A 12500-nucleotide genomic window follows, 5' to 3' on the forward strand; every position below is an offset into this window, starting at 1 on the left:
GGGGACATTTCTTTAGGCCTGTTTAATGTTAAGATTGTTGCTGCGCAAAACAAAACAGTGCCGTTGTGGAACACCGCTAGGCAACAGCTAGGTAGCCAGGACAACGGGTGTTGTCTATCACAGCAGCTGATTAGAGTCTTGTTGAAAAGTCGCTTTAGCAGTGAAAAGTCTTGTTGCCATTGACAGCGGTCTGTTATAGACCAACCTGTCCGTTATCGAAAAATAACAGACGTGCGAACGTTGGGGAGCCCCGTTGAAATGAATGGAGCATTCGACCGATGACGTCACAACCATATAATAAGTAAGGGTTAACGTTCGGCGAGAAGGTCGCTACCGTGGAATAGCAGCACGACAGAGAGAATCTTTAGACCCCGACGCGGAGCGGAGGGGTCTTGTTCTCTCTGAAGTGCTGCTATTCCACAAAGCGACCGACTCGCCGAAAGTTAACCCGCTTATTATATGGATATACTTAAATGATTCACACATGGCGGGGACATTTCTTTAGGCCTGTTTAATGTTAAGATTGTTGCTGCGCAAAACAAAACAGTGCCGTTGTGGAACACCGCTAGGCAACAGCCAGGACAACAGGTGTTGTCTATCACAGCAGCTGATTAGAGTCTTGTTGAAAAGTCGCTTTAGCAGTGAAAAGTCTTGTTGCCATTGACAGCGGTCTGTTATAGACCAACCTGTCCGTTATCGAAAAATAACAGACGTGCGAACGTTGGGGAGCCCCGTTGAAATTAATGGAGCATTCGACCGATGACGTCACACCATATAATAATATAATATAATGTGTAATATATTGCAGTACTACCTGACTGAGAAGCCGAGAGTATATATAATATGATAAAATGTGTGTGTGTGTGTGTGTGTGTGTGTGTGTGTGTGTGTGTGTATGTGTGTGTGTGTGTGTGTGTGTGTGTGTGTGTGTAGTACTGCCTGACTGAGAAGCCAAGGGTGTTGCCGTTTGAGCCTGAGAAGACGAGCCTCCAGAAGTATCCAATCACAGAGTTCCAGCCTGTATACTTCGTCGCAGAGAGCTTTGAGGACGCCAAGGAGAAAGTCAGGTAACCCTGGAGAATAATGTAATATAATGTATAATACAACTACAAGGAGAAAGTCAGGTAACCCTGGAGAATAATGTAATATAATGTATAATACACAGTATTTCTTACGATAGAGCATGAATAAAATACACACTTTAGAAACAGCACTTTATATATTTTAGGAAGTTTGCGAGCACCATCCTGCGGCCCTTCAGCATAGTACTGTGTATAGTATTATGTTGTAATGGTGTGTGTGTGTGTGTGTGTGTGTGTGTGTATGTGTCTTTATAGGAAGTTCGCTGGCACCATCCTGCGTCCCTTCAGCATAGTACTGTGTATAGTATTATGTTGTAATGGTGTGTGTGTGTGTGTGTGTGTGTGTGTGTGTGTGTGTGTGTGTGTGTGTGTGTGTGTGTGTGTGTGTGTGTGTGTGTGTTTACAGGAAGTTTGCGAGCACCATCCCGCGGCCCTTCAGCGTGCGCTACAACGCCTACACCCAGAGCATCGAGGTCCTGGACAGCGCTCAGCAGCTACGCAACCTCGCCAACAGCATCACCAGTGGGTACCTCTATACGTGTGTGTGTGTGTGTGTCTGTGTGTGTGTGTGTGTGTGTGTGTGTGTGCGTGCGTGTGTGCGTGTGTGAATTGAAATAATTGAGTAACTAATATACCTAATGTAACTAATGTAACTAATGTAAACAATTTTCCCAGTTAAGAACTGCAATAGTCTTTTGAATCCATGCACATTGCTACTTTTATCTTTATTTTTTTATATATCCCAGTGGGGCACTGAGTCACAGAGTTAGGCCTATATGGTTGTGAAAAGGGGTGGAATCTTTGGCTCGAATCTATTAAAATATAGGGGGGGGGGGGCTTGGCTGGAATATACCGCTATATGGGGGGCCTTGGCTGGAATCTACTGGTATATGGGGGCCTTGGCTGGAATCTACTGGTATATGGGGGCCTTGGCTGGAATCTACTGGTATATGGGGGGCCTTGGCTGGAATCTACTGGTATATGGGGGGCCTTGGCTGGAATCTACTGGTATATGGGGGGTCTTGGCTGGAATCTACTGGTATATGGGGGGTCTTGGCTGGAATATATCAGTATATGGGGGGCCTTGGCTGGAATCTAGCGGTATATGGGGGGCCTTGGCTGGAATCTAGCGGTATATGGGGGGCCTTGGCTGGAATCTAGCGGTATATGGGGGGCCTTGGCTGGAATCTAGCGGTATATGGGGGGGCTTGGCTGGAATATAGCGGTATATGGGGGGCTTGGCTGGAATATACCGCTATATGGGGGGCCTTGGCTGGAATCTACTGGTATATGGGGGCCTTGGCTGGAATCTACTGGTATATGGGGGCCTTGGCTGGAATCTACTGGTATATGGGGGGTCTTGGCTGGAATCTACTGGTATATGGGGGGTCTTGGCTGGAATATATCAGTATATGGGGGGTCTTGGCTGGAATCTACTGGTATATGGGGGCCCTTGGCTGGAATCTAGCAGTATATGGGGGGCCTTGGCTGGAATCTAGCGGTATATGGGGGGCCTTGGCTGGAATCTAGCGGTATATGGGGGGCCTTGGCTGGAATCTAGCGGTATATGGGGGGGCTTGGCTGGAATATAGCGGTATATGAGGGGCCTTGGCTGGAATATAGAGGTATATGGGGGGCCTTGGCAGGGGGGCCTTGGCTGGAATATATCAGTATACGGTATATATAGGGGGGGGGGGGCTTGGCTGGAATAAATCAGTATATGGGGGGCCTTGGCTGGAATCTACTGGTATATGGGGGGCCTTGGCTGGAATCTAGCGGTATATGGGGGGCCTTGGCTGGAATCTAGCGGTATATGGGGGCCTTGGCTGGGGGGCCTTGCCATGGTTAAGTTTGAGAACCCCTGCTCCATCATTATCATTGATTTTAAATAACAATGGGTATTAATCCCACCCCACCTCTCTCTCTCTCTCTCTCTGTCTCTCCCCTCCAGGTGACATGGGGATCTTGTGCAACGCCTTGCATAAGATGGAGAAGGACTAGGATGAGGATGAAGAGGAGGACGAGGAGGATGATGATGGTGGTGGAGGATGATGATGGTGGTGGAGGATGACGTGGATCTTTTGTTTGTAAAGATGTGATGATGTGAGGAAGAGGATGACGTGGATCTTGTGATGTGATGTGTACTTTGAGGAGTAACGGAGAGTTCATCTACCAAAAAATATGCAACTTTTACCACATACATACAGTATCATATATCTAGAATAATAATCCATGTAGGCCTATAGTATCATGCTTCAGAACCCGCAGAAAAAAATTATCGCCTATATCATTATACTCCTAGGCTACTGATCATCTCACAATGTAGCCTACTTTCTGTCATGTATCCATAATGTAGTAACATCAGAGACGATATACATTAATATTAGAATTAAAGAATCTTTGGTAACATGCTTCAAAACTCGCAGGAAGACTTTATAGCCTATGTATGCTCCTACTCCTACTGATGGTCTCTCACAATGTAGCCTACTTCTTACCATGTATCCCTTTGTAGAAACTCGTGTTGATATTGTAGTGTAGTGTTGATATTATAATGTTCTGTATTATTATGTAGGCTAGTGTTAGTGTAGACTACGGAAAGCAAGAGGGGCATTTCTTACTATTTGTACAACGCTATCAACGCACAAAAATCTATGTAAATAAATGTGTACTCAATTACATAGCCTATATACAATTCAATTTAAAAGTGTTCATTTTTATTTCATTCAATTATTTGTTTATCACATTATTAATGTTATCATTTACTCAGAAATTTGAATTTAAAACGAATTTGGCGTGCCTACCTTCCAGTAAGGCGCGAGGCGTCTGCTTGTGGTGGTGGTGGTGCAGCGGGGATAATGACGGTTATTTCGCACACAAGAGGGACAGCAATGGGCGCTAATAACCACTTTATTCAACACATAATCTCTAGTCCCTTTGATCCTTTAGTAGCCTAATACTCAAAGCACTGCATTTATTCTGTAGTAGCATTTAAAGGAAAATAAAACGCACATAAACTGTGAAGAAACGCACAAAAATGCTTTAGTGTTTAATTCTGTTTATTTCTAGCCTGTGTGAACGGGCGATATAATAATAGATCATTTGTGTTTTTTATGTCTTAGATGAAATCATTATGTCTAGGTGTGATATAGATAAAATACGATGAATACTCTCTTTTTTTTCTTCGTAATTATTCTGCAAACTGATGGATGTTTGGATTTGCATGAAATTTGTGACTGACTGAATACAGAATAATAATAAAAAAGAAAAGTTATACCACCCTGTTGTGTTGTGCATTTTCTCATTGTTTTCATATTTGATCTAGCGAATTGAATTTATTTCCCATGCTCTGCTATAATTACTACGGTGCGTATTGTGTCACACTTATCATTCAATGTTTTCAGATTATTTCCAGCCACCGTCAGCACCATGGATAGTTCTAATGGCAGGCCACGGCTTTGAGGTTTTCCAGAGAGATCGCAATTAAATTCAAATCAACCCCTTCTTCCCAATTAACATAATTACAGGTGCACACGAACTGCAACGAAAATGGCATGTTTCACCCAGAAATAAATTGCGGCGAGTCATGTTCTGCATATTAATGTAAAGATTGACGTGACACGGCGGGCAGCTGGGTTGTCCATCGGCTATTTCGGTGCCGTGTTGTTTTAAAAGGATTTTCTATCACAGTGACGCACCTAGCTTGCGAATCCAGGCAGGACTTGCGTAACTGATTATCATAAACACTTTGGAGGGGCTTCATATAAAACGGCCCCAGTCAGAGGGTCTCGCCAGATCAGAAGCACCAGGTGAACCTCTTCCGCCATTAGACAGCCACACTTGTCTGATAGTTTACTGGTTACAGCAGTCTGTTCCACTCCTGATAGCTCAAATAAGTTTCGATAGATAGATCATTTGCTGTGAAGTCTGCTGCTAACGAATAAATTCGTTCCCGTCTCTCTTCGTGGATAAACTTAGTTTATTTACTACATCTTATTTATTTACTTGTTGCAGCAGTCTAATATCGGCTATCCACTCCTGATAGCTGATCATTTACGCTAGTTCACTTGCCGGAGTCTGCTGCTTACGGATAAATACATTCATCCCCTTCTCTCCTCGTGGAGAACTGGTGCACCCCCAGCTGAACAGTCTGCATGAAGACCGAGAGTGGAGTCCAGAATGTGAGCGCGCCCTTCGCCGGTAGGAAGCGCAGCAGTCTCCTGGATGATGCGCGGAGAGACCGAGAACGGGAGAGCGCGCGAAAGGACCGAGAGAGCGCGAGTTCAACCTCCACCTCCCCGGGACCGTCTCAGTCTCGAGGAGGGGGTGACGGCTGCGTGTTCGAGGAGAAGGGCGGGAAAGTGGTGCTGCACGTGCTCTTCGCCCTCGGTAACGAGAAGAGTATCGGCTTCTTCAAAGCTGGGAAGGTGTTCGAGGTGAGTGAGAGCACGAGGGGACTGTGTCTGTATCCCTCACCACCAGGCAGTCACAGGCAGATTAAAAGCACACCACATTTGTAATGAGTAGCTCAAGACAAGACCATTCATTCAATCACAGTGCGTTCCAAGTGGATAACACCATTGTAAAGATGGAATTTAATTTTAAACTATTTTTTCTAAATGTCCAGGTCAAAATGACCCGAACAGACGGAGCACATTTCAATAAGTAGCTCAAGACATTCAATCACACTGCGTTCTAAGTGGAGAGCAGCATTCACAAACAGGCAATCGGAGCTCATCAGTGTAGTAGGGGCTCTCAAACTTGGTCCAGGTAGACAGATACTGAGGCACTCAAGGCTACATTTTGTTAGGTAAATAAAAAAGTAAAGAATTGTAACATTGAGTGCCTCAGAATTTCTCTACCTGGATTAAATTGGAGAACATCATCAGGGATAATACTCCTAGAATCTCTGACATCGTTGTAAATGTGGAATTTTGTGCGCTGCAGACGTTCGAGGCCAAACTGCTGCACGTGGAGAGCCGACCGCGGAAGCCGAAGAACAACACGTGCGACCTGGAGTTCTTCATCAAGTGCGAGATCCACAGCTCGGATATCGAGGTCTTCATCAACTCCCTCAAGAGGGTCGCAGACGACGTGAGGACTGTCCCCGAGGAAAAAGGCAATTCATCCATTTTACTTTCCTCGCCGATGATAAATGCATTCACCACTCATGGCGCAATTACGCACAGCGCATTCGACCAAAAAATGACCGCAGTGCATCTTGGCATCAATTGAAAACACTTTTTTTACGTGAATTATTTTTTTTTCTTTCCATCAAACAGTTCCCTGGTTCCCGCGGAAGATCAGGGATCTGGATCGATGCAATCATCTAATCACCAAGTTCGATCCGGAGTTGGACCAGGACCATCCGGTGAGTACTATAGACTGTATTATGCCGCCATGCAAAGCCAAAGTGCAGTAACTGCGGTAAATATCTTGTGAAAATTGAGTTAATGGTCTTCAGTACACCTCCTTTATCTTGTTAAAAAACATTGGGCCTTTTTTTAGAGCTGATATGTCAAATGTGTGGCAATTACGATATGAAATTGCGAAAGTGCATCCCTCTCGAATCCATCCTTATCCCTCTTTTGAAATCCTCTTTGCATATTTTGGTGTTGGTGTGTCGGAGGGATGAAACTCATTGTCATATCTCTCTTCAGGGCTACAGCGACAGGGAATACAGGAAAAGAAGAGCCAGCATCTCCCAGCTCGCTTTTAATTACAAACAGTAAGTCATTTTAATGTTTTTTCAATTATATTTGTCTAAATTAAATATTTTAAATGCTTTCTTGTGCAAAGGGCTTGATTGACAGTGTGTGTAAGAGAGAGACACACATCGATGTCCCTAAATGTTATCAAATGTATTCATATAGGCCTATTAATGATGAAATATATTTCTACATCACTAATTTGAAAAGAAATGCTAATAGGCCTACTGTACATTTTGTTTGGTTTGTTCTGTATTTGTCCGATTATTTAAAAAAAAAAACATGCAACCGTTTTGGATAATCAACGTCATGCGCTTGGCACAATGATGATTCAGTACTGGCGCACTGGCACATGGTGTAATTGCATCTTTTCTCCACAGGGGGGAGCCCTTGCCCATAGTAGAGTACACGCAGGAGGAGATCTCCACATGGTAAGCTCAGCCTGCGTCATCATTCTCTTATTGGGAGGGAACATACTGTCTCTTGTGGATTTCATGCTCAAGCAGGTGTAGGCCCTAGGCTACGTCACACATTGCTACGCACCCTATTTATATTATTATCAGGGAAGCCGACAAGGGGGGACAAAGGGGTTACTTGTCCCAGGCTCAGGTTAGATTGGGGGCCCCAGAATGATGTCCTCATTACATTGTATGTATTAGGTTTGAGGCCCAATCAGATGACTTTGTCCTTGGCCCAGTCAATACTGTCAGCGGCCCTGGTTATTATATATGATGTTATTATTATGATGTTAATATTTTATGTGACCATATGTTTAGTTTAGTTTAGCCCCCACATCAGCGGGCAGGTGTTCCACACCTTATGCAGTACCAGACCTGCAGATTATTACAGGTTGTCACTGCTGATGTAGGCTATGTTTTATCTTTCTATTGGATGTTTCACCCTGTACAGTATGATGTGTCATTGCCTCTATATGATGTGCCATTGCAGTCTAACAATACAGTGTAATGGCGTATATTTCCTCTATTCCTGAATGCCAACTGTATCATCAGTAGATGACAATACTATGGTCTCAGGTGCGCTGTGGCAGCAGCCTGTCCCTGTGTTATTATGAACTTATTATTTTATACTTGGTATTGTTATTATTTTGTTATGGAATTTTTTATCTAGATTATTAACTTGTGATTAAAATCAGAGGGTTCCAGGTTGGAATCCCACCCTTACCTCTCCCTTCAGTTCTATCCAAGGCATTTCTTATTATAATTACATATATATATATATATATATATATATATTTATTATTATCTTGTTATTATATCTTCTAACTAGGAGGCAGGTGTACTGCACGCTGAGTAGCATCTATCCAACTCACGCCTGCCGACAATAATTATTATAGTTACATATACAGTATATGTATTACTTTATTATATAATTATTTATAATTACTATTATTTTATTATGATCATTTCCTCTGTTAGGAGGCAGGTGTATCGCATGCTGAGCAGCATCTATCATACGCACGTCTGCCGACAGTTTCTAATTATTATCATTATTATAACATACTCTTATATTTATTATTATCTTGTTATTATTTCTTCTAACTAGGAGGCAGGTGTACTGCACTCTGAGCAGCATCTATCCAACTCACGCCTGCCGACAGTTTCTAATTATTATAATGACATATACAGTATATATATTTATTCAGTATATACAGTATATATATATATTTATATTTATATCTTGTTATTATTTCCTGTTTTAGGAGGCAGGTGTATTGCACGCTGAGTAGCATCTACCCAACGCACGCCTGCCGCCAGTTTCTAATTATTATAATGACATATACAGTATATATATTATTATCTTGTTATTATGTCCTGTTTCAGGAGGCAGGTGTATTTCACTTTGATTAGCATCTACCCAACGCACGCCTGCTGCCAGTTTCTAATTATTATAATGACATATACAGTGTATATATTTATTATTATCTTGTTATTATTTCCTGTTTTAGGAGGCAGGTGTATTGCACGCTGAGTAGTATCTATCCAACGCACGCCTGCCACCAGTTTCTAATTATTATAATGACATATACAGTATATATATTTATATTTATATCTTGTTATTATTTCCTGTTTCAGGAGGCAGGTGTACTGCACGCTGAGCAGCATCTACCCAACGCACGCCTGCCGCCAGTTTCTAGAGGGACTGGAGCAGCTGGAAAAGGAGGGTCTCTACTCAGAAGACAACATTCCCCAACTACGAGACGTCTCAACCTTCCTCAAAGGTGTGTGTGTGTGTGTGTGTGTGTGTGTGTGTGTGTGTGTGTGTGTTTGAATAAGGGTCTCTACTCAGAAGACAACATTCCCCAACTATGAGACGTCTCAACCTTCCTCAAAGGTGTGTAGGTGTGTGTGTGTGTGTGTGTGAGTGTGAAGAAGGGTCTCTATTCTGAAGACAACATCCCCCAACTACGAGACGTCTCAACCTTCCTCAAAGGTGTGTGTGTGTGTGTGTGTGTGTGTGTGTGTGTGTGTGTGTGTGTGTGTGTGTGTGTGTGTGTGTTTGAATAAGGGTCTCTACTCAGAAGACAACATTCCCCAACTATGAGACGTCTCAACCTTCCTCAAAGGTGTGTGTGTGTGTGTGTGTGTGTGTGTGTGTGCGTGATGTGAGTACGTTGTGTGTGTGTCCCTTCATAGAATATGCATTATGTATGGTTTGTATGGCCTAGTGGTTAAGGAGATGGGCTTTAGATCAGAGGGTTGCTGGTCTGAATCCCACCCTTCCACTCCCCACCACACTCTATGGCTGAAGTGCCCTTGAGCTGCACACTGCTCCAGGGACTGTAACCAATACCCTGTACTTAAAAAATAACTGTAAGTTGCTTTGGATAAAAGAGTCAGTTTAATGAGATGTAAGGTGTGTGTGGAACATGAAGTATTGTGCTAATGTTTGCAAGTGTGATATGTGATGTCTCAGACTCTTTGTGTGTGTGCATGTGTGTGTGTGTGTGTGTGTGTGTGTGTGTGTGTGTGTGTGTGTGTGTGTGTGTGTGTGTGTGTTTCTCCCTGTGTGTGTGTCCGTGTCCGTATCCGTGTGTGTGTGTGTGTGTGTGTGTGTGTAGAGCGTACAGGCTTCCAGCTGCGTCCGGTGGCCGGTCTGCTGTCGGCTCGTGACTTCCTCAGCAGTCTGTCCTTCAGAGTCTTCCAGTGCACGCAGTACATACGCCACGCATCAGCTCCCATGCACAGCCCCGAACCGTGAGTACACACACACACACACACACACACACACACACACAGTACATACGCCACGCATCCGCCCCCATGCACAGCCCTGAACCGTGAGTACACACACACACACACACACACACACACACACACACACACACACACACACACACACACACACACACAGTATATACGCCACGCATCCGCCCCCATGCACAGCCCTGAACCGTGAGTACACACACACACACACACACACACACACACACACACACACACACACACACACACACACACAGTATATACGCCACGCATCCGCACCCATGCACAGCCCTGAACCGTGAGTACACACACACACACACACACACACACACACACACACACACACACACACACACACACACACACACACACACACATACACACTCCTGCACAGACAAACACACACACACACACACACACACACACACACACACACACACAGTATATACGCCATGCATCAGCACCCATGCACAGCCCCGAACCGTGAGTACACACACACACACACACACACACACACACACACACACACACACACACACACACACACACACACACACACACACACACAGTATATACGCCACGCATCAGCCCCCATGCACAGCCCCGAGCCGTGAGTACACACACACACATACACACACTCACACACACACACACACACACACACACACTCCTGCACAGACAAACACACACACACACACACACACACACACACACACACACATACACACTCCTGCACAGACAAACACACACACACACACACACACACACACAGTATATACGCCACGCATCCGCACCCATGCACAGCCCCGAGCCGTGAGTACACACACACACACACACACACACACACACACACACACACACACACACACACACACCTGCACACACACACACACACTCAGAGACACACACACACACACACCTGCACACACACACACACTCAGAGACACACACACACTTACATTCTTCTTGTTTCCTCCTCCGCTGCTATAGAGACTGTTGCCATGAGCTACTGGGCCACATCCCCATGCTGGCAGACAAGGAGTTCGCCCAGTTCTCACAGGTACACACACACACACACACACACACACACACACACACACACACACACACACACACACACACACCTGCCCAGTTCTCACAGGTACACACACACACACACACACACACACACACACACACACACACACACACACACACACACACACACACACCTGCACAGTTCTCACAGGTACACACACACACACACACACACACACACACACACACACACACACACACACACACACACACACACACACACACACACACACACACTCCTGTCACAGCTACACACACACACACACACACACACACACACACACACACACACACACACACACACACACACACACACACACACACACACACACACCAGTTCTCACAGGTACACACACACACACACACACACACACACACACCTGCACAATTCTCACAGATACACACACACACACACACACACACACACACATACACACACACACACACACACACACACACACACACACACACACCTGCACAATTCTCACAGGTACACACACACACACACACACACACACACACACACACACACACACACACACACACACACACAGAACACACACCACACACACCTGCCCAGTTCTCACAGGTACACACACACACACACACGCACACACACACACACACACACACACACACAACACACACACACACACACACACACACACACACACACACACACACACACACACACACACACACACACACCAGTTCTCACAGGTACACACACACACACACACACACACACACACCTGCACAGTTCTCACAGGTGCACACACACACACACACACACACACACACACACACACACCTGCCCAGTTCTCACAGGTACACACACACACACACACACACACACACCTGCCCAGTTCTCACAGGTACACACACATACACACACACACACACACACACACACACACCTGCCCAACAGTCTGGTCACCTTTCATAGTATATGTTTGGACATGAATATGTACTGTACTTGTAGGTGACATTGATGCTGACTGTCCTGTGTGTGTGTGTGTGTTCATCAGGAGATTGGCCATGCTGACTGTCCTGTGTGTGTGTGTGTGTGTTGATCAGGAGATTGGCCATGCTGACTGTCCTGTGTGTGTGTGTGTGTGTGTGTGTGTGTGTGTTCATCAGGAGATTGGCCATGCTGACTGTCCTGTGTGTGTGTGTGTGTGTGTTCATCAGGAGATATGCCATGCTGACTGTCCTGTGTGTGTGTGTGTGTGTTCATCAGGAGATTGGCCATGCTGACTGTCCTGTGTGTGTGTGTGTGTTCATCAGGAGATATGCCATGCTGACTGTCCTGTGTGTGTGTGTGTGTGTGTGTTCATCAGGAGATTGGCCATGCTGACTGTCCTGTGTGTGTGTGTGTGTGTGTGTGTTGATCAGGATATAGGCCATGCTGA

The 12500-nt window shown here is 45.0% G+C and overlaps 2 protein-coding genes across 4 annotated transcripts in view; both read left to right on the plus strand.

The window, feature by feature from the left end:
• pah (phenylalanine hydroxylase) overlaps positions 1–4358 on the plus strand; it is a 62479-nt gene extending 58121 nt beyond the window's left edge. For 2 of the 3 annotated variants that reach the window (XM_063217626.1, XM_063217624.1), the window contains 3 exons: positions 934–1067; positions 1489–1604; positions 3034–4358. In XM_063217626.1, the coding sequence (XP_063073696.1) occupies positions 934–1067; positions 1489–1604; positions 3034–3083 (300 nt within the window). In that variant the 3' untranslated portion in view covers positions 3084–4358. The remainder of the gene's footprint in view (positions 1–933; positions 1068–1488; positions 1605–3033) is intronic. The other variant, XM_063217625.1, reaches the window with a different exon arrangement.
• Positions 4359–5154: 796 nt separating this feature from the next.
• Positions 5155–12500, plus strand: part of th2 (tyrosine hydroxylase 2) — an 11488-nt gene continuing 4142 nt past the window's right edge. Inside the window, exons 1-8 of the mRNA XM_063218081.1 lie at positions 5155–5515; positions 6027–6198; positions 6362–6450; positions 6740–6807; positions 7168–7218; positions 8881–9026; positions 9867–10002; positions 11002–11071. Coding sequence (XP_063074151.1) covers positions 5234–5515; positions 6027–6198; positions 6362–6450; positions 6740–6807; positions 7168–7218; positions 8881–9026; positions 9867–10002; positions 11002–11071 — 1014 coding nt within the window. The 5' untranslated portion in view covers positions 5155–5233. The remainder of the gene's footprint in view (positions 5516–6026; positions 6199–6361; positions 6451–6739; positions 6808–7167; positions 7219–8880; positions 9027–9866; positions 10003–11001; positions 11072–12500) is intronic.

The sequence above is a fragment of the Engraulis encrasicolus genome, chromosome 15 (genome assembly GCF_034702125.1).
Source record: "Engraulis encrasicolus isolate BLACKSEA-1 chromosome 15, IST_EnEncr_1.0, whole genome shotgun sequence".
In the NCBI taxonomy this organism is placed as follows: Eukaryota; Metazoa; Chordata; class Actinopteri; order Clupeiformes; family Engraulidae; genus Engraulis; species Engraulis encrasicolus.